This window comes from Pelodiscus sinensis, unplaced genomic scaffold, assembly GCF_049634645.1.
Source record: "Pelodiscus sinensis isolate JC-2024 unplaced genomic scaffold, ASM4963464v1 ctg65, whole genome shotgun sequence".
In the NCBI taxonomy this organism is placed as follows: Eukaryota; Metazoa; Chordata; order Testudines; family Trionychidae; genus Pelodiscus; species Pelodiscus sinensis.
In genome coordinates this window covers 376,089-398,879 of record NW_027465825.1, presented here as the reverse complement: position 1 = coordinate 398,879, position 22,791 = coordinate 376,089, and the positions used below count along the sequence as shown (strand labels likewise).

General features: G+C 48.2%; 1 protein-coding gene across 3 annotated transcripts in view; it reads left to right on the top strand.

Moving 5' to 3' along the window:
• CFAP57 (cilia and flagella associated protein 57) overlaps positions 1–21,237 on the top strand; it is a 172,740-nt gene extending 151,503 nt beyond the window's left edge. For all 3 annotated transcript variants that reach the window (XM_075914599.1, XM_075914598.1, XM_075914597.1), the window contains 5 exons: positions 8,882–8,998; positions 10,736–10,870; positions 10,955–11,098; positions 19,812–19,944; positions 20,459–21,237. In XM_075914599.1, coding sequence (XP_075770714.1) covers positions 8,882–8,998; positions 10,736–10,870; positions 10,955–11,098; positions 19,812–19,944; positions 20,459–20,667 — 738 coding nt within the window. In that variant the 3' untranslated portion in view covers positions 20,668–21,237. The remainder of the gene's footprint in view (positions 1–8,881; positions 8,999–10,735; positions 10,871–10,954; positions 11,099–19,811; positions 19,945–20,458) is intronic.
• The last annotated feature ends 1,554 nt before the right edge of the window (positions 21,238–22,791 follow it).

Sequence of the window (22,791 nt, the reverse complement as noted above, 5' to 3'; positions counted from 1 at the left end):
TTCAGAGCCACGATTATTTTGATACTGGCAGTTCTGTTCTGTTAAAGAGAAAAACGTTTTTGAAGCTCACCGGCTACCCAACAAAATCATGTGTGAGTTTGCGTGTCATTTGCAGCAGTTGGCCCATGAATTTGAGAATGTCATGATGATCAGTGTAGTCAATGATCACTTGAGCAAATGGCTACTGGCAGAAGATGCTAGAATGGTAATTTTTAATGTCACATTTGCTAAAAGTGAGACATTTGAGAAGGCTGGATCTCACAAGGGTTCTCTGATTCAGACTGCTGCAAACTTTGTGACTACCTGTACATTTAAACCATCAGTTGCTCCTATTTCTGTCACCCACAGTCATACAATGCTACCTACTCTCTCTCCAAGACTTCAACAACTAAAGTTGTCAGCTCCTGACTGTTTCTGCTGTGGTTGTATGAGCCTTTTGGCCAGTTTCCCTACCTGCCCAGTTAGATCTCATGTTCCAGACTTGTAGGAAGCAAGGCCCCTTTAAGTTGTGATGGCATGTGACTGTAAATCCACATGAGACCACTGTTACCAGAGACTGATATATCCTTTATGACAATCTTTTCATGGGGCAAGATACTGGAGCTGGTATTCTGTATCATGGAAATTAATGGGACACTGCTATAGTGCATGGTGAATATGGATGCTGAAGTTAATGTTCCCCCCTTTGAGGGTATGTCTACACTACCACCCTAGTTCGAACTAGGGTGGTTAATGTAGTCATACGGAGTTGCAAATGAAGCCCGGGATTTGAATTTCCCGGGCTTCATTTGCATAAAGCCGGGTGGCGCCATTTTTAAATGTTCGCTAGTGCAGACTCCGTGCCGCACGGCTACACGCGGCACGGACTAGGTAGTTCGGACTAGGCTTCCTATTCCGAACTACCGTTACTCCTCGTGAAATGAACTAGTCCGAACTACCTAGTCCGTGCCGCGTGTAGCCGCGCGGCACGGAGTCCGCACTAGCGGACATTTAAAAATGGCGCCGCCCAGCTTTATGCAAATGAAGCCCAGGAAATTCAAATCCCGGGCTTCATTTGCAACTCCGTATGACTACATTAACCACCCTAGTTCGAACTAGGGTAGTAGTGTAGACATACCCTGGGTTAGTTCCAGGTTTGGACATTAGTCTGATACAGGATGATAAAAGCTCAGCTTTTGTATGCCTTGTAGACAGTGGGTGAAACCACATCCTCTGTACTTTACAAAGGCACAGTCTAGACTGTGTCGTTTTACATTTTTAAAGGCTTAGTTGCTAAAGCTTCCCATTATGATTGTACAGTCTCTGCTTATAGTTTGGTGGTATATATGAATTTGCACAGGACCCCTGAAGTGTAGCTATGTTGGCTAGAACAGAAGGGAATGCCCAAAGAATCATCCAGGGACACCAGGATTTATTTAATGGAGACATTGTACATTCTCTTTGCACTGGCTTTAAACCCCTAGTCCTCTGTACCACCGGCACACTGTTTACTCTTTGCACTAGTAGACAAGATTTGAGCAGAACTGCAGTGCATGAAAGATGCTCATAGACTCATAGAATTTAAGGTCAGAAGGGACCATTATGATCATCTAGTCTGACCCCCTGCACAGTGCAGGCCACAGAATCTCACCCACCCCTCCTAGAATAATCCTCTCACCTATATCTCAGATATTGAAGCCTTCAAATACTTTGAAGACCCCAAGATGCAGAGAATCCTCCAGCTGTGATCTGTGCCCCATGCTACAGAGGAAGGCGAAAAACCTCCAGGGTCTCTGCCATTCTACCCTGGAGGAAAATTCCTTTATCTCCACCCCAAATGCTTGTGGAGATAAAGGGCCTACAGACAGACCTTGCCCACAGTGATTGTTTGTAAGTAGAATGGCAACATTCAACTGCTCTCAGACTTTAGGGCAGCCAGTGGCTGTCTGTGATACTGCAGCCTTTTCCCATTCCTGTGCTCTCTGTGGGTTGCCAGCCTCACTAAGTGGGTCTTCAGTGTCTCAGGCTTCCACCCAAGTCACAGAGTGAAAAAAGTGTGCCTTTTCCCAGAGTTCACCAAACTGTCCCGTTCTGCCCCATCTCTGGGCCCTTTAAATCCAGCCCTTTGCTTGGGCTTTTGAAGGAGCCTTGCACTCTTCTCAGCGCTTAGGCCACTTTGCCAGTGACACTTGGGGGAACTTGGGCCTACTCACTATTCTGAGTTCCAACCCTAAAAAACAATTACCGTACACACTTTCCTTTAACTAGTTGCTTCTACATTCCCTGGGCCTCTTCCCACCTGGTCCCTTTGCTTTTTTCCACTCTCTTAGGGTTAAAGTTCTCAGGTACCTTCTCCCAGGTCCAGTAAACGCATCCTGTCAAGGAGCACTGTAGACCCAGCAGCCTGAAACTGGGCCCTAGGCCTGTGGCTCAGACCTGTAAATAAACAGTTAGAGGCCCCTTTAAATCCGGGCCCAGAGTATAGGGCAGCACAGGCACCCAAAAGCAGTTCCACAGTCTTTACACTGGCCTGAGTCATGGTGCAGGGTAGGGCGGATGAGCAACCAGTCAGAGGTTCCAGGCTGAGCAGCAGTTTCTCAGGGGCCACGGCCTTGAACAGGACAGCGCAACAAACAGTTTCTAAACAGCAGTCTACACAGGTAAGGGTGCCAGGCACTTACCAAATAGTTTATACAGCTTTGCCTTTGGTCAGAGTGGGCAGCCCACAAACAGGTACACAGTACTGCTGTTCCACGGCTCAAGCCTGGCTGCAGGCCGAGTAGCCTTGGTCAGGGCAGGGCAACAGTCAAACCGTGCAAAGAGTTAACCAGTTTAATGCTCATGTCTGTCTGCAGGCGGAGCTGGGGGTAGGGTCTCCTTGCTGGCAGAGAGCTGACAAGCTCATGGGGGTTTACCCCTACCAGGGTGAACCTGCCCCCAGGGGAGGGGTGGCAGGTGGGACACAGGCCCACCCGCTTCACCGCGTCCCAGCCCAGGGCCCTAACAGAGGCAGCATGTTCTGCTACTGGGTCGGCAGGGATCCTGGCCACAACACGCCAACCAACTGATTTCCATCTCTTCAGCTAGCCCTAGGTTGGCTACCCATGGGCTGTTTCCCTGTTGCCCCTGAGGCTCCACATCTGGCCTGGCTCACATCTGGCCTGCAGGGTCTGCCAAAGATGAAGGGGCTGGCAGCATGTCCATGGGCTCCGGGTCAGGCAGGGTTCGAGGTGGTCCAGCCCAGTCTTCAGGGCCAACCGGGGGGTCATAGGAACATAAGAACAGCCCAAAGGTCCATCTAGCCCAGTAGTGGCCAATACCAGATGCCCCAGAAGGAGGGGACACAACAAGTAATCATCACATGATCCTGGTCCTGGCTGTCCTGGCCCACCCTTCAGAGCCCGGCAGTGGTCTCAGCCACCCTGGTCAGTCCTCAAGGCCTGGCAGCAGTCTTGGCGGCCTTGGCCAGTCTTCTGGGCCCAGCAGTGGTCCTGGCAGCCCAACCCAACTTGACTCACTGCAACCACCCTTCCTTCTCCGCTTGGTCCCAGCCAAGAACTGACTTGCTGAGGCCCTGCAGCTCCTCTTATCTGAGCCTGCTGTATTCAGATTGGCTGCATCCACAAGGCATCTCTAGGCAAGCTTGGAAGACCCACTTCCGCTACTCTTTTCTGGGGCTTTGTGTAGTAGGACCACAGGTGCAGGTTCCAGATACTTAATAAATATGTGAAACTAGAAGATTTACCCAGCATTGCTCGGGTCCGTAACTCAGATATGTTTTGTTTTTCTTCATTTAAGTAATTGCTCCGGGGAGGAAGGGTGCAGGATGCCCCAGTGAGAGAGGACAGCCCTAACCCTCTCTCACCACAGCAACTTGGACCCTGCAGCGCAGCAGGCACAGCTGGGGCAGGGGAGGGATGCATGTCCCCTGGCTGGGGACAGAGAGACACACACACAAGCAGACAGACTCACTGAAATATATAGTAGATTGCTGTCCCTATCTCCACTCCTGCCCCCTTCTGGCAAAATGGAGTTATAGTTGTCCTGGTCCCTATGACTGGCTTCTTACTACCTCCGTGTGGCCATTGTATAGTATAACTCCCTCCTCGGTGTTTTCGTACCTCGGTACCTTCGGTGGTCTGGACTGTCAGTGTCAGCGTCGTCTGGTCAGGGTTGTCCTGGCGCGCTCCTGACAGGACCTCTACTCCGTTGTTAAACTTTCGGCTGTGTGCGTAACAATGGGTACTCCCTTTATCTAGAGTGTTAGACCCCGTGCACTTGGGTCAACACAAGAAATCTCTGAGAGGCCCCGGAAACGACAGATGCAGGCAAGGTTTGAAATCAGTCGAGCAGGTTTATTGTCAAATGCGAAGCTCTACCAGTTGGTAACAGAGATCAGTACAGTGTTACACCACTGGGCACTATGGCCCGCGTTGACAAGGTACCAACACCGGGCAGGCCTATTGCCATAGAACAAATATTAACAGCAGTTAGTCAAAGTTAAGCTACTGTGCACTCTGTAAGTTTAGGCAGTGACACCTGCCGTTCAGGCGCCTAGTGCACCCCCCCAAGGTCGGCCGGAGAGCACCCTCTGCGGTGTCCTTTTATAGACAGGTACAAACAACTTACATCATTTCTTTACGCACCAGGTTACCACCCTCTGTTGCCTAGTTACCACCCCTCACCTTACGGAAGGGGGGCTTACTTACTATCCTTCATGCTGTCAGTTCCAACCTGGTCCTGAACCTAGGTCGGTCTGTGCATTAGTTTTTAGGGAGTTTTTGTACCAAGAAATTTTTATTAAGATGTTCCATTACTCCCCTTTGGCTCACAGTCTGTACCCAGTGCCTCCCTGTGTCCTTCCATGCTCGACCTAACTTAAACAATCACACAATTATCAATAGGGCCTCTTTCTTGGCTCCTGTTACTGAACCAAAGTCTTGCTCACTAGATTGCAGGCCTGTTGCTGTTTTCATGTTACAGGCCTCTATTTAGGCCTGCTGACTCCATGTTACTGACCCTCAATTTACTACACCCTCCCCTCTATTTTATGAAAAACAATCAAATTCCAGGCACATCCCATTGTCTTGGCATAATCAAACCCTGACCTTGCTGTAAGTGATTTATAAGAGAAAGCGCATATCAATGGTGATCCTAGCTCTTAACATTTAAGAGGAGTTCTTGAACAAATGAATCCCAGATGGACGGACACAGACACACATTTCTAAAATATGTAGTAAGAAGATGTCAAAGAGGTGAATTGCTGGCTAAATGAATCCTGAATTTTCTCTCTGTTGGCCTAATGATCAAGTTATTGACAAATATCTGTGGCAGAAAGTTTGCTGCTGTTGTTGACTTTCAGCACATTATCTGGGAGGTACTATTAGCAGTGACTTCTTTTTGGCTTAGTTTATGCTCCCACTGTATTTCAGAGAGTTGTCTCTCCTCTCCTTGATAATATCCAAGGTGCATATTGACATTCTGATCTTTATTAAGACCCTTCCTGAGCATAATGCTTTTCAGGATCAGGCACTTGCCCACTTCCAACAAGCTGAAATAAAATTGGATGCAGCCAAATGTAGTTTTGAAAAACTGCTATAGAGTTTCTAGGACATTTTCTATTAGAAGATGGTTTGAAAATGATTCCTGAATAGCTGCAAGTTGTTGCTTTGCTACTCTACCCATTAAGCAAAGTAGATTATGTTCATTCTTTGGCCTATCTCAATACATAGGTGGGTTTCCTATGCCCCATGTTAGTATCCTTGCCAACCTACTGTGGGGTTTAACCCAAGACAGCGCCAGTTGGTTTGGACTAAAGAAGCAACGCATGACTTGAATCACTGCATCAAGCCTTCTGTCATCTCCAGTCTTGTGTTTATTTTGAAGCCTGGAATGATTCAGACTGATGCATGCAATCAGGATTTGGGCACAGCTTTACTCTCACCCGTTGTCTGTTGGTCTGCATGTTGGGGGGGAGGGATAGCTTGGTGGTTTGTGCATTGGCCTGCTGAACCCAGGATTATGAGTTCAATCCTTGAGGGGGCCATTTAGGGATCTGGGGCAAAATCTGCCAAGGATGGTACTTGGTCCTACCATGAGGGCAGGGGACTGGACTCAATGACCTCTCAAGGTCCATTCCAGTTCTGTAGGTATATCTCCATAATGTTAAAAGTTTGTATGTTCGTTCCGTGTGCTTTCCCTGCTTTGCACAAGACAGCTGGTTTAGTTGTTGTGTTGGTAGTGCGATTTAGGCTGCTCAGTGCTTCTGACCTTGAAGTACACTTCAGTGTTATTCATAAAGGAAGACCACAGGCATGGTTTAGTGGCAAAGGCACTCAGTCAGGTTTATGGCTCTCAAGACACAGTCCTCATGCCCTGGCTCTATGGTTACAGGTGCACTGCCACATGAATGTCCCAAGGCAGCGTTTCTCAAACTGTGGGTTGCAACCCCCAGGGGGGTCATGAGCAACTTAGAGAAGGGTCACAGCTGGATTCAGTTTTTCACTTGCGACCCCTCTCCCCCAGGCTGTGAAGAGCGGCAGGGTGGCGGAAGGCAGCTGCCGGCAAGCTGTGCAGCATGGCCGAGGCCATGAGATTCCAGGAGCGTGGCTTAGCTGCAGGAGGAGGCAAGGCAGTGGGAGAGTGAGGCTGGAGCCGGCCGGGGCCCAGTTGCCGGGCGACCAAACGCTTCCCCAGCTGGGAGAGGGCAGGGTCCCTCAGGCAGCAGGCTGTGGGATTGGGTCGGGGCAGAGGACCCGGAGGTAAATAAGGGCATGTGAGGGCCAGAGGAGGAGGCAGAGGAGACACAGGAGAGGAGAGGAGAAGGGAGAGGAGAGAAGGAACCAAAGGGACACGGAGCGGAAAAGAGGCACAGAAGAGAGAGAGACGGGGGGAAGGAGCCTGCAGTGGGGAGGGCATTGAGGACCACAAACGCCTTGAAGGAACCCCAGGAGGGCAGAGTCTGGTGAGAAGGGGCACTGAGGATGGGGGGGTCACACAAATTCATTTATCATTTTAGGGGGTCATGGTATCACAAAGTTTGAGAACCCCTGTCCTAAGGAATGGCCCAGTCAGCAGCAGGAGTTATGCTACCCCCTCTCCTGTCAGAGCAAAGAATTAAGGCGAAGTACTAGGCTAAGACAAAAAATTAAAATACACAACTTGCACACCACCTTACATATTTCATGGCATCTGTTTGTTACCTCCTCTTGTTCCTGATACCTTGGACTATATTTAAGTAATTATATAGTGCCTAATACACTAGCAACAACTTTTCCAAGTTCATGTACTCAGAGGTGACCTTGTAAACATCTGCTTTAATACATAACCTGACTTTGGTTCACAGCTTCAGTTTCATATCTCAGATCCTGAATCAGGTTCACTACTCCAGGCTCTTGCTGTTTCTTCTAAAGCCCCGATGGATGTAAAACATTCCCAGATTGAGCTAGCGTTCTTGATGATGGTTTTTGCTATTGTATGCTTCCTGTTAACTTAGTGGGGTCATAAGGCCAATGATGTGCTGAGTATGATACTGCAGCAGTGAATTATTCGATTGCAGCAGTATGACACTGATTTCTACATGTCAAAGGATGATTTACTTTATTTGCTGATGCTTTTTTTGAGAAGTTTTGCTGGGCTGGCACTATCATATGCAGAAATAGTAGAGTAGACTGTATGTTTGTTACTGAAAGATATGCTAGTTAACTTAGCATGGCCTGCCTACACCACTCTTCAAGATACTGAACTGTGCAAGATAATATATGCTTATGACCGAGCCAGTAGATGAGCATGCTTGTCACTTAAGCATTAACTAGCATCACCAAAAAGCCTGATGGAGGAGGAGAGTATTTAATTGCCTAAGCAGACTGGGGGTTGATGAGACAAGGAGTTAATTATCTCACCAGTTAGGAAGGCTAGTTAAAAGCACGGGAAAAGAAGTACAGGGGAAGTGGGGACTAGCTCAGCATGGGAAGCTAGGTCTCCGGCTGTTGAGGTTGCTTCCTGTTCCTCTCCCTGCAGAAAAGATAGGTTTGGAGGGTGCAGTAGAAAGAAGTGCTGTGTGGGGGTTGTGATGGGGGACTTGGTGGTGGTAATATTCATAAAACTCACACAGATGTTGACTAGCAAGAGGAATCCAAGATTGTTTGTGAGCAACCCCGGAACAGAAAAGGAGCCTGCCCTGTGACCATGCCATACCATGGGGTGGAAGGACCCAAGCCTTCGAAACCACTGTGTCTGCATTTTTAAAAATTCACTCTGAGCGCACAGTGAAAATATGCTATTTAACTATTTTAATCAGAGGCACAGATGGTCATCCCAGCAGCACTGTGGCAAGCAGCCTGCAGAGATGAAAATGGGCCAGCCTTGTGCTCTGATAAGAATCAGCTACTGGTACTGGTCCATACACAGCTGACATTAAAGCGCTGCCATAGAAGCCTGACTGAGCGTCCCACTGGGACATGGCGGGTCCGATCCAAATGTCTGGTGGGCCGGATCCAGCCTGTTGACTGTACTTTTCCCACCTCTGGTCTAAAAATCTCTCTTCCCTTGCACACCCTAACATGCGGGGCAACAAATATTTATTAATGGGCTCTTGAATCTAGCAGAGAAAGGTGTGACACAATCCAATCGCTGCAATTTGGAGGTAGGCAAATTCAGGCTGGTAAATAAGGCTTACATTTTTGACAGGGTAATTGATCATTGGAACCACTTACCAAGACTCATGATAGATTATCCATCAATGGTAATTTTAAAATCAATATTAGATGTTTGTCTAAAAGATATGCTGTAGGAATTATTTTGGAGACATTCTATGCCTGTGTTATAGGTCCCTTTGGCTTTATAATCTATGTTGCTCGTATCTCTTTCATAGTCCCAGTCAACTTCTTATGCTTCCTTGCAGATGGAAGGAGAATTGGAACGTTTTCACAAGCAGAACATGCAGCTCGAACTGAACATCACAGAGTTGCGACAGAAGCTCAAGGCCACTGACCGTGAGATGCACAAGGAGCAGCAGAAGGTATGGCACACAACCTTGATGGCAGAGATCTCAAGCAATACACTAGGCAAGCTGTCAGGAATGTGAATAGTAAAGATGCATGGGTTTGAGGGCAGAGTTTTCCTTCTTAGGTACTGTGCACATGTGAAGGGGAAGAGAGGCTCTAACAGGAAGCATCAGAGACAAAAGTATTCCAAGTATAAAGGCTTGTGAGAGAGTTGGATATTAGAGAGAGGTAGATAGTACTGAAGCTCTAGTACTGAAACTCCAATTTGGTCTAATAGAACCTCTGTTCATTGTCCTTCTGGATATGTTACAAGGTCTGTGTGTTCACTGACGCTTCATAGAATACTTGGGGAAAGAGCTAAGTGAACCTCTTTGCCATGCCCAAGGCAGAGAATTTAGGAATACATGGCTTCAGCTAAGGATGTTAAATTTAGATTAATTGAATAGTCAAGGTAATTTGCATCAACTATTTGATTAGTCAATTAGGGCACCTTCACCTTTGAAATGTAGCCAGCTCTTGCTGAATTTCAAAGGCGGAAGCACTGCGGAGAGTATGGCCAGCGGGGGACTCAAAGAGTCCTCTGCTGGCCCGGCACACCCTGCTTTGGAAATGAACAAGAGCCCAGGAGGCCCTGTGCTCCCCCACTGGCCCCACGCTCCCACCAGTGCTTTGCTTTTGAAATGTACAAGAGCAGGGAGCACGGGGCCAGCGGGGGACTGTTTGAGTCCTCAGCTTGCCCCAGGCTCCCCGTAGCACTTCTGCTTTTGAAATGTAGCAAGAGCCCTGTTCTTCCTACATTTCAAAGGCAGAAACGCTGCCAGTTCCCTGCTGCGTCCTTGCCCCTTCTCCCCACGGAGACAGTGCTGGGGAGAACTGGCTTTTAAGCCAGCTCCCCCTAGCACCAGATCCTGCTCCCCCCTTGCTGCCTCTGATAGAGACAGCAGGGGGAGGAGGGGATGGAGAAAGCGACTAGTTGAGTCACTAGTCAGCTATCCGATAAGCATTTGCTTATCAGATAGTCGACTAGTGGCTTACATCCCTAGCTTAAGCAACCGGTTCCCTCCCAAGAGCACCAGCTTGGCTCCACAATGACATGCACTAATTAGTCAGGAAAGGTAGAGACGAACTTGTGCATGGAGATCCGGGAATACCTGGAGTTGAAGGAATTATGTCAGAGGTGTATGAGAAGTCATAAAGGAAGGAGCAAGAGGTTTGGAAGTGGGAATGAAGTAATTTAATAGCTAAGGAAGCAGGCAAGGTATAAAAAACTTTGTTCCAGGGAGAATAAGGAAAGCTATCCAGTTGAGCACATAGCTACCATCTGCACCTGTTTTTCTGTTCTGTCACCTCTTATATTTACTTGTTGCGTCTTGATTCTAGTGACACTGCAAGCTCTTTGGACAGGAGTTGCACCTGCCTTTGGGGTTGTGCAGTGTCCTGAACCTGAACCTGAACCTGAACCTGAACAGGACCTCTAGGCACTAGTGCAGTGCAAGTAATAATGAAATTCTCATCGAGTAAGGAGAGGTGTTGGTCATCAGCAAGATTTGTTACTGTCTTTGGGGTGATGGCCATCAAAAGCCAGAAAAGTTTGCTCTGCAACTCGGAGATGTTTACATAGCACATTCTTAAAAACAAAAACATTTAAATACAAACACATGAGAATTCTCAGCAATTCAGACTAGAGCTTCCAGGAGATTCTCGTGTATGACAGTGTGCTCTGAATTGTTGTTTATGTATAATTGTTGCAGGAGCGAGACATGGAAGCTCTTGTCAAGCGTTTTAAAACAGATCTTCATAACTGCGTGGGCTTCATCCAGGACCCCAAAAAATTGAAGGAGAGGGTTCGGGAACTCTACAACAAGTACGTGCAGCAGGCAGACATGGTAAGTTAGGGCCCTTTCTACTAATGGAAGATGAGAGCATCTCTGTCATCACACCTTCTGAACCTGTGTATTGTCTTCCATCAGGTAGAGATTGTGGGGGTTGACACAGATTTGCAGCAGGAGTACACCCGGCAGAGAGAGCATCTGGAGAGGAACCTGGCAACACTGAAGAAGAAGGTGGTGAAGGAAAGTGAGATCCACCGAGCTGATAATGTGCGCATCATGCAGGTAAGTGGCCCATTTTCTTTGCTCCTGGGAGGGGCAGATGGATGGAGAAGCTGCACACAAGACAATTCCTCTTCCTCAGGCTTCCTTGTTGCAGTAGGTTCTCAGGATTCTGGGAAGATTTCTGTTTGATACCCTGCACTTAGACTAGAACTCTGGGAGGTTTCTGAGTTGCTGAAGAGAAGGTGTTTAAAAGTTGCTATGTTTTCTGAAAATGATGGCTGGGATGGAGTGGAGTTTGTAAGAACACAAGAACAGCCAGACTGCGTCAGACCAAAGGTCCCATTTAGCCCAGTATCCTGTCTGCCAACAGTGGCCAATACCAGATGCCCCAGAGGGAGGGATCACAACAGATAATCCTCATGTGATCCCTCCCCTGTCACCCACCTCCAGAGAAACAGAGGCCAGGGACACCATTCCTACCCAGCCTGGCCAATAGCGATAGATGGACCTAAGCTCCATGAACCTATCTAGATCTTCCTTGAACTCTGCCAAAGTTCTAGCCTTCACCGCATTCTCTGGCAAGGAGTTCCACAGGTTGACTGTGTACTTAGGTGTGTCTTTGGGCCATCAAGGGCCATTGTTCCACAGGGCTTCACTACTCAGCCTGTCCATAGCAATGCTCAACCACATTCACAGAAATATTCAGCTTCCACACAGATTACAGATTCCTACCTACACACACAGACATTATACACTCACATAAATAGCGTACATAAGATCAACAAACAATAATCTCCCATTCAATACCCCACATAGCTCCCCCCCACACCAATTTCTGGGGCCAACACCCCCACCTAGGGGTGCAGCAGCAATCTGGCTGCTTCCCTCCAATTCAGCAACGTGACACCCCCAACGCAAAATTGATGCAGGAAGTGATGCCAGTAACATCACTGAGGGCATCACAGGCCTCCCCCAACAAAATGGTGGTGTGCCTCAGTTTCCCTTCTTACACAGGACCTTCTGGCTGGAACCCTTTTTGTCCTGTAAGAAGTTCCAAGACCAGTTACAAGTGTTAACCACGAAATAGCAACATCACAATGTCCCCTTACATACCGTCTGTTGTTTGGTACATCTCCAGACAGATTACATGGTATTTTCATAAGCTCATGCACACTGTATACCGTTACAATTCTCTGCCACAATAATACATTGATTACAGGAATTAACATCAGTAACAAGAACAATCCTATATCAGGTGTATACTGAAATTCTCCGTCAGGCCCCTTCTCTGGCCCCACACCATTGCAGTTTTGGCCCTTCAGGTTTAAACTGCAAATCTTCTTGGCCAAAGCAAGTCCTGCCCCTCCCCCTTGTCCTCTGGGCTCCAGGCCTGAAACCTCTGGCCAGACCAAGACAAAGGGCTGGCTGGGTGTGACTCCCTGGCTCACAATGGCCCTGGAATTCTCCCCCTTCCCCCACTCAGTGGGGTAACAGCAGTGAGCTGTAGACTCCCAAGTCTCTCCTCTGTCCCTCTCTAACCTCTGTTTCCACATGGAACCAGCTATCAACTTCCCTGATTGAGTATGAGTGTCCACCGTGTCCGGAGATGGGAGCTTAATTGCCATCTCCTGCATCCTAGGGAGAGTGACCACACAGCTGTTCTGCTCTGCACACTTAGCTACCCAGCCCTTCTCCTGAATCTGAGACACTAAGTTTCCACTCTCCTCATTCACCTGGGAACAATCCTGTCCCACACACACTGACTTCCCAGCAAGCTGGTCACCACAGTCACTGGGTTAGCAGCCTGCTCCAGTTCTCTGGATGTTCCTGCCTCATCTGGAACAACCCTCAGTCCCTCTGAGACTTCTCCACCACCATCCACACTGGGTTTCCCTAAACCCAAGTCAGTGGAGTCACTGCTAACAGACAAGTTCTGTCTGTCAGGCACTGCAACAAGTGCCTCACCCAACAAGCTGCTGCCTTTTACAGGCAGAGCTTTCTCCTGAATGACTTCTCCAAGCCAGGCATCGTCACCTCTCACAGTTACTGCAAACTGCTTGCTACAAGCACTGCCAGGACTCTCCTCCCTATGAGCTTCCTTAAGCAGCAGTTCACCCTTCCCTGGCTCTGCAGTAGCATTGCCCTGCTGAGCCCCAACCAATTCCTCCTGCACTTCCCTTACTCCCTGAGTTATCTCTGGCCCCTCAGGTGGATTCACAGATAATCCCCTCTCAGGCACATAGACAGACTCACAAGAGACAGGGTCAGAGGCATCTTCACTCCCTGTGCAGCTCTCTAGATGGCTGTAAACGTCCACACCATCATTAAGCACCAGAGTTAACACACCCTCATTCTCTCCTTGTGCCTGGGCTAAGGGGTCTCCCTGCTCCCACCGAGTAGCTCCCCCCTCTGCCAGCAACACAGCAGCATTAGGCACAATATCAGGGTCACCATTGTCTGGTCTCTGGGGTTCTGGTAAAACACTGACTGACTCTACCTGGGTCACCTCATCCCTCTCCCCAGCAGACACAAACCTTGGGCCACCCCCTTCCTGGGCCTTAGCCATATCCAGACCCAACTCTGGGACAACAACACTGCTCTCAGCCTTCACAGGCTGTGGGGCATCTTCCTCAGACAAAGGAAGAAACTCTTCCCCACACACAGCCAGACAACCAGAGACAGCTTCTCCCTTGTCCCAACACCCCTGGCTAATCTCAGGCATACAGCTAGCCACTGGGACAGCTTCCTTTACTGCCCCACTGCTACTTCCACCAGCCAAATTGCCAGCTTGCACACACTGTGCTTCTTCACACAAATCAACTTCAGCTTGTGCAGGTTCAATTCCACAAACCTCACCAGCCACCAACTCCTCAACTAAAACTTCACTCTGGCCAGCCACTCCAGGCTGCCCCAGAGAAACATTTCCCTGACTTCTGGGCTCTTCCTGCCCTGGTTCTGATTCTAGCCTCACCTCTGAGTTATCAGACGGGCCCTCACCCACAGGCTCACATGTAGAGACACTTTCCCCTTGGTTACAGGGAGGCTGACCAGCTCCAGGAAACTTTCCATACCCACACGCACCCCCTTCCCAAACCTCCCTGTTAGCTACAGGTAACACAAAAGGTTTGCATTCACACATGCTTTGGGGTTGGGTCATCACATCAGCTGGGCAAAATACATCTGCCATATCATAAGCACACCGCATACCCACAGAGTTATACATTGAACCTTCAGGAGAATACAGTCTCTCTTGTTCTTTTAGTCTCTTAAGCTGGAGGTCAAGTTTAGCATTTTCCTCCTTGGCTAGGACCATCTTCTTTGCATGCTCTGCCCTTCTCTCTGCATACTCTGCCATTCTCTCTGCATGTTCTGCTTTTCTCATCTCAAGTTCCCGATCCATCTCCTTCTGTCTCTTAGCAATTTCTTCATCTGCCTTCTGCCTTCTTTCAGCAGCTTCCTTGGCTTGCTTCTGATCCCTTTCATCCACATCTCTGGTTAGTAACAACACTACCAGATCTAGTTTAGAGGCCCTTTTCCTGAAGGCAATGCCTCTCCCCAAGCACAAATCCTTCAGAGCACTTTTGCTCAGACTCTCATATAATTCCGGGATAATCGCAGCGACTCTTTAATCAACCAAACTCTCAACACCAAAAATCAAATTTAGACAGCGTGGGGTCCTGATCCCAAAGCTCAATTGACCAAGATCTGTGGATCCTGCCGACTACGCCACTGTGACGGACCGGGCCGTGTCTGGGCACAGCTGAGGGCGTCCGCTCAGCGCGAACTGCTCGAATCCAGGGCTACTTACAGCCCCCGACTGGTGACCTCTCCACACAGGCCACAAACCAGTCCCACAGAGCGCTTCAGCTGCCTGCCTGAAGCCTCCCGAGCAAAACCCCTCCGACACCCCAGCAATATCCGTGCCCCAGATGGCCCTGGGCCTATACACAGGTGGGGGGTCCTAGCACCCAATCCCACCTACCCCGAACAAGTTCTGTCCGGTTCCAAGAAACCAGCCACAGATCCCTGGTCAATTTACCCTCTGGACCTTACCACAAATCACACTGACCCAATCCTTTAGAATCTATATCTAAAGGTTTATTATTACAAGAAAGAAAAGCCTGAGAGTAAGGTTATTAAAGTACAGTACGTTACATGCATCGAATCTCCCAGTTCTCGATGCAGGCTCTAGCAGAGATGTTGCAGCTGCTGGTTTAAAAGTTCTTATTGCACATCCTACGATCAGGATGGGTTCACAGGTCTTCCAGGCTCTTCAATCCCTGCAATGCTGCCTCTGGGATGAAGTGCTGAGCTGAGAACCAAAATGGCATCTACCACATGGCCTCTTTATACCCCCTTCCTGGCCTCTTCTGGTCTCAGCCTGTCACCTGGTCCTCAGCCTCTCTCTGCTGGCAGCTCTTGGGTCTCCGCCCTCCTGCTTTAGGTGTGTCTTTGGGCCATCAAGGGCCATTGTTCCACAGGGCTTCACTACTCAGCCTGTCCATAGCAATGCTCAACCACATTCACAGAAATATTCAGCTTCCACACAGATTACAGATTCCTACCTACACACATAGACATTATACACTCACATAAATAGCGTACATAAGATCAACAAACAATAATCTCCCATTCAATACCCCACATGGCTCCCCCCCACACCAATTTCTGGGGCCAACACCCCCCCCAGGGGTGCAGCAGCGATCTGGCTGCTTCCCTCCAATTCAACAACGTGACACTAGTAAATGAAGTGGAGAGGTCACAGTGACAGCAGTCTGGATCATTTGGTAAACTAGGCGCAGGTAAACACTGGTTTAATATGGTTACATGTACTTCTAGAAACAAGCACTGTCAGCCACTAGGAAGGCAAATTCCCTTCTTTTGATATTTGCTTCTCCACTCAAATGCTGCAAATGAGACACATTCACCATGACTTAATTAGCCTTTTTAACACCGGTCCTACAATTGACAGGTAACTTCTTTTGCACTTCTGTATACCATGGATTCTGTAATTTCTGCTCCAAATCATCTGTTTAAGAGGGTTTTACCCGCAAAAGCTCATGACCTAATAAATGTGTTAGGCTCTAAGGGCATGTCTACACCACAATGTTAATTCGAACTAACAGCCGTTAGTTCTAATTAACTTTAATAGCGGCTACACATGCCAAATTTAATTCGAAATAGCGGAGCACTTAATTCGAACTAGGTTAACCTCATTCTACGAAGACTAATGCCTAGTTCGAATTAAGGAGTTAGAATTAAGGTCTGTGTAGCCACTTAATTCGAACTAGCTGGAGGCTAGCCCTTCCCAGGTTGCCCTGGTGGCCACTCTGGGCCAAACCAGGGAAACTCTTCTGCCCCCCTCCCAGCCCCGAAGCCCTTAAAGGGGCACAGTCTGCCCACAGTGCCTGTGCCAGTTGCCAGCCTGCCAGCATCCAGCCAGCAGACCCTGCACCTGGCACAGAATGAGCCAGCCACCCGCTGCCACTCAGCCTTCCACCTCTTCCCAGGACCAAGCTGGTGGCTCCCAGGAGCCTGCCCGGGGCCACAAAAGGCAGGTGCCCGCAGGGCTGCATTATGACTTTCATGGGCCCTAGGCACTTTTGCCTTCATGGGCCCCTCCCACTGTAATAATATCAATATTAAAAATTAGTTTTGATATAACTTTAAATACTTCAACGTTTTATTTTTTTCTGTTTTAGGCAAAATTTAATAGATTTTCGTGGGCCCTAAAAGTTTCTTTTTTTTCTGATGTGAGAAAAAAATTAAAATATTTTCTTCGACCCTAAAAGTTCATTTCTTTTCTTCTGATTTTAAAAGAAATTAAAACATTTTCGTGGGCCCCTAAAAGTATCATGGGCCCTAGGCACTGTGCTTACTGTGCCTAATGGATAAGTCGGCCCTGGGCGCCCGCCTGGTCTAGTGCGGAGATCGTGGACCTCTGAGGTTTGGGGGGAGGCCTCCAATGCCCACGATCTCCGCACTAGGCACAGGAACGCGGCCATCTACAGCCGCATGGCTGCCAGCCTGGCCACCAGAGGCCATATGCACAGCCAGGAGCACCTGCGGCTACTGGAGCAGCAGCTCCGCACCCAGGACCACTGGGTCCGCAATCTGCGGCTGCGGCAGCGGCAGCGGAGCTTGCAGGCGCTAGAGGATCAGGGCTGTGCCCTCCGAGGTCACCTCCAGACCCTGGTGGACAGGTTCCTGCCTCCTCCTGCTCCAGCCCCTGCAGATGCCCCAGCTCTCGCTCCTTCTCCCACCCCTGCTCCCCCTCCCGCTTCCTCCGCCCCCCGTCCCTCCTGCCCCACCCTCCGCACCCACTCCCCCCCGATGTCACCGCACCCGCAGTGCTGCGAGATGGGAGAGCCAGCAGGACCCCGAACCCTGAGCTTTCCCTTTCCTTCCTTCCTCCCCCTTCCAGGTTTCCCCCTCTCCTCTCCCACCCTCTCTCCTGCCCTCTCCCACCTCCTTTCTCCCATCTCCCCAGTTTCTCCCCCCCCCCCAGTTGTGTTAAATAAAGAGAGTTGTTATATTTGAAAATACGTATCTTTTATTTGACATCAGGAAGAGGGGGCTAAGGAAGGGTAAGTGGAAGGACGAGAGGGGGGAATGGGGCACAAGCCCCCAGTGGGGTAGACCAGGGAGACTGTTAGCGCTCCTCAGGGTGGAAGCTCTCCTGCAGGGCCCCCTGGATCCTGACATCCCCTCGATGGTCCTCCCGGATGGCAGCCTGCAGACAGTGCAGCCAGGCTGCTGGCAACGTGTCCACGAGATGCAGCAGAGTCCCCGGGGGCAGGTCTGGTTCCATGTTGCAGAGTGCCGTGGTGTCCCGAGTGAGGGCAAGCAGAGCACTCCGAGACACAAATGCTTTGCTGTCCCTCAGCGAGGTAGACCAGCAAGCAGAGAAACCTGAGAACTGTCTGTCCGAAATGGGGGGTCAGGTCCCTTTAAGCACAGCCCTCGGCTAGCCTGAGGCAGCGGCCCCACACACTAAGTCCGACCCTGATGCCCTGCCGGCACTGGTTCCAGCCAGCCTTACCTTCGATTCAGGGTCTACTCAATGTGGACGTGCTATTTCGAATTAGCAAAACACTAATTTGAATTAGTTTTTAGGTCTAGATGCACTAAATAGAATGATCTTATTTTGAATTAACTAATTAAGTTAGTTCGAATTAGCGCTGAAGTGTAGACATACCCTAAGGTGTGCCAGGACTCCTCCTTGTTTTAGCAGAGAAAGGTCTAACATGATCTAATGGCTTGAAAATGAAGCTAGCCAAATTCAGACTGGAAAAAAGGTGTAAATGTTAATAGTGAGAGTAATTCACCATTGGACCAACTTGCCAAGGGGCATGGTGGATTCTCCATTACTGATCATTTTTAAGTCAAGATTTGATGTTTTTCTAAAAGTTCTGGTCTAGGAATTATTTGGGGGCAGGTCTCTGGCCTGTGCTATACAGGAGGTCAGACTAGATGTCACAGTGGTCTGTTCTGACCTGTTTATATTATCCCCCGTATTTTTTACTGGTTGTGTCCCAGAGCATATTGTACATGATTTACATTATTTACTAGATGTCAGGCTAACCAGCCAAGCCTCACCTTTGGGACATTTTCTTCTTATAAAGATTGCCTACTGGTAACTTTTTAACCACCTTCTGGAACTTCCCCCAGTGGTCCAAGTTTTGTTTAAAATAGCACTAATGGTTGATAGAGCTCCTTTGACAATTCTTTAAATATCCTTGAGTGCAAGTTATGCAGTCCTGCTAATTTAAAAAATGTTTACCTTTAATAGTTGCTGGGTAATAACTTCCCTTGTTAGAAATGGAACAGGAAGTATTCCATTATCAATGAAATATGTGAATCCATCATCCTGCTTCTTTCTGAATTCAGAACATATCTCCCTTTTTATATCATTCTTGACAAATTTGCCATCTTTTTTATACAGCGCCAGGCACGTATTATTGCTATTGAATCCTTTGACTGGGTCAATAGAGAAGTGAATAAAGAGGAATCAGTTGATATTTATTTACATTTTCAAAAAGATCTTAACAATATGCCTTACAAGAGGCTACAAAAGATACTTAGTAGTCAAAAGGGTAAGAAGGAAAGTATTGTCACTGATCAAAACCTGGCCAAGAGAAGGAAACAAAGAATATGAATGATTTCATCATGGCAAAAGGTTAAAACCAGGTGTCTCAAGCTTCCAAAGGAGGCCCTGTGTTTAATATATTTATTAATGAGTTTGAAAGGAGGAGTTGAGTAGTGAGGTAACAAAATTTGCAGATTCTACAATGCTAATTAAGTTAGTCACGATCAGACAGAACGATGAGGAACATTAGATCTAAATAACACAGGTGAGTGGGCACTACAATGGCAAATGAAATAATTGTTCATAAATGCAAAATAATACACATTTCAAGAAAAAAAATGCCATCTGGTCCTGGTAATTTACTAATTTACTAAATTAGATGACTCAGGTCCGTACAGCAATCCCTATGTTTATTACAGCTCTTACTCTTGTGATATCCAGTATTCCATCTCCCATGGATATGGTGCTACCACTATTGACCGAGATGTAGGGTGACCAGATAGCAAGTGTGAAAAATTGGGACTGGGGTTGGGGTTATCAGCACCTCTGTAAGACAGAGCCTCAAATATTGGGACTGTCCCTATAAAATAGGACATCTGGTCATGCTACCAGCTGGTACCTAGTGCTCTTTCTCACAGTGATACAAATATGTCCACTGAAAATCCGAACATATTGTTGCTACAGGAAAACGTGAGCCTGATTAAGGAAATTAACGAATTGCGGAGGGAACTGAAGGTGACCCGCACCCAGGTGCATGATCTCCAGTCAGCACTAGGATTGAACCGGAAAAACAAGAAGCAAGGGATCCCAGACACAGGTGATTATTAGCGTTCTACCTGCATCTCTTCATATTCTCAGCTCTCATCTTACAGGCTCTTGTCTCCCTTTGCCAGCATGTGCGCTTCTATTCCTTTGACTGTTATTTGTCATTAAATTCTGTGGTTGCCTAGAAGATTCTTATATGATGCACAGTAGTCAGTCTGTATTCGGCTATACAATGTGCAACCCTCTGATTGAGCACTTCACAGCTTTCTCCTTTTGCTCCCTCTTTCCTGTGTCAAGAGATGCACCTAGGGATAGTCAATTCTTTTTTGTCAAGGTCCAGATTTCTTGATTAAGGTATGGTCAAGGTCCAGACTCTAGAGAAAATAATAACAAAAGAACCATAATGATAAGCAAATAAAAAGATTTTGGGGTCCGTTCAAAAGCATCTGGTGGTTCAGATTTGGCCCACAGTCCACTTAGTAACCCCACTAGCTCTTCTTCAAGAGTTAATAGAGCCTGCCTTGCTGGACCCCACCTTGTTATATGCTTTATACTGTTTTCTCTAGTTCCTTCCAGAGAACTGCTGCCTAGTCCCAATGTCCTGAGGTTGAATGTAGGGGAGGAAACAGAGAGAATCATAGAAATGCAACGGCTGGAAATCAAATGCCTTCGTGACCAAACCCAAGGGCAGGAGCAAGTTCTTGCTCTTCCACCTCTGTCAGGTGGGACGCTTCCCAAGCTGGAGATTGAGAGGAGCCATGGAGGACAGCCATAATGACACCACCCAAGGAAACTCGACAAGATTGCTTTCTACTGACAGGATAAGAAATCCTGGAACCAGCTCAGACCTTTTCTCACCTGTGTCCTGTAACCTTCCCTATTAATCAGATACTCCCCCACAAAACAGTCTGTGCGTTTATCGCCTTCCCTGAGAGAAGGAAACACACATGCACTGTATTCTCCCCTCTGAACAGGAGCTGAAAAAAATAAACATGCAAATGCCTGGTGTGTGCAGATCTCTGGGGAAGCAAGAGTCTCTGAGAAATCAGATCCCACATTTCAGGGAGGTTAGATAAATACTGTGAACCTCTTGTGGTTCAGTGTGGTACAGTGTGGGAAAGTTCCCCAGAGTCCTCTATTCTAAAATGCTGAATGACCTCTTCTGTTATAGTGATTTTCTGCTTATTTCCATGCCTTATACCTTCCCTCTAACATCTGGAATGCTTATTGCAAACCCACTCTTGCTTTTTCAAACAGCTCTTGAAGAATCACTTCTCAGTGTAACCCCATTTTCTGGAGTTCCATCACAAATGTAACAATGAATAAAACCCCCATGATTTCTACACGTTTCACTCTCCTCAGTTCATGTCTGACTTCCATTACCTATGCTAGCTAAAGAGCAGGGAATTGGAAGGCTGGAGGGTGTTTTCATAAGATTTTGGGGCAAGAAGTTCATGAGTTTTGGGGACACCTAATCAGTGTCCTGAGAGTTAGACTTGCCAGGTGTCTGGTTTTCAACCCAAGTGCCCAGTCGAAAAGGGACCCTGGCAGCTCTGGTTAGCACCACCGACCAGGCCATTAGAAGTCCAGTCAGCCGTGCTGTGGGGCTAAGGTAGGCTAGAGCCCACTTGTCCCGTCTCTGTGCTGCACCCCAGGAACCACAGCCAATGGGACTGCAGAAATGGTGCATGCTGGTGAGAGCACCATGCAGAGCCGCCTATCCCCCTGCCTAAGAGCCAGATCTGCTGCCTCTTCCAGAGTGCAGGGCAGAGCATGCCTTAGCACTGCTGTGACACTGGCCAGGAGATGTCTGGGAGAGGTCCATTCCCCAACTCTGAGCCCCCAAGCCTCTGCCCATCCCAAATCCTGAGCTGCCTAAATCCCTCAATACGCAGCCCCACCCCAGAACCCCGTGACCCCTCCTGCATTCCAACCCCCTGTGTCAACCTGCATCCTCTTCCCACAGTCTGAATCTTTTGGCACCACTACCCAGCCTGGAGCCCCCTACTGCTCTCCAAACCTCTCCTCCCTGGCACCACCCCAGAGCCTGAATCCCCAACCACAGCCCTTACATCCCCCCACCGCATGTCAACCCCCTGATCCAGCCCAGAGCCCCCTCCCAGCTCCTGCGCACTGAACCCGTTATTTCTGGCTCCACCCTGGAGCCTGTACCCCTCTCCCCCATTAGAGTCCTCACCCTTCCTACACCCAGCAATCTGCTCCAACCCAGGGAAAGTGAGGGAGATGGGGCATTCCTACTGAGAGTTCGTGCATAACAATTTAGAACAGGAACTGGAAATAGGAAGAGGCAGGTGTCACCTAAATACTTGCAGTAATAATAATAATAAATAATAACAATAAATACTATTGGTAAGGAAGAATAGAATGCCCAAACTGGATTGGTAAGGAGGAATATGGTGCCAAAACCACCTCTATCAGCTCAAAGAGCTGATAAAAGAGGTATCTGAGTCTTTAGCTGTCATCTTTGAAAAACAGCGAGGAGGTAAGTATACTCAGCCAAGCACTGAGGTACAACCGCATATGCTCCAACCCCTCAGACAGGGACCTACACCTACAAGATCTTCAACAAGCATTCAGCAACACCAACAATTGCCATCATGTGCCAACAATGCCCCACTGCTATATACATCGGCCAAACTGGACAGTCCCTACGTAAAAGAATCAATGGACACAAAACTGATATTAGGAATGGCAACATACAAAAACCTGTAGGGGAACACTTCAATCTTCCTGGACACACAATTGCAGATCTCAAGGTAGCCATCCTGCAGCAAAAAACTTCAGGACCAGACTTCAAAGAGACACTGCTGAGCTACAGTTCATCTTCAAGTTTGACACAATCAACTCTGGATTAAACAAAGACTGTGAATGGCTCGCT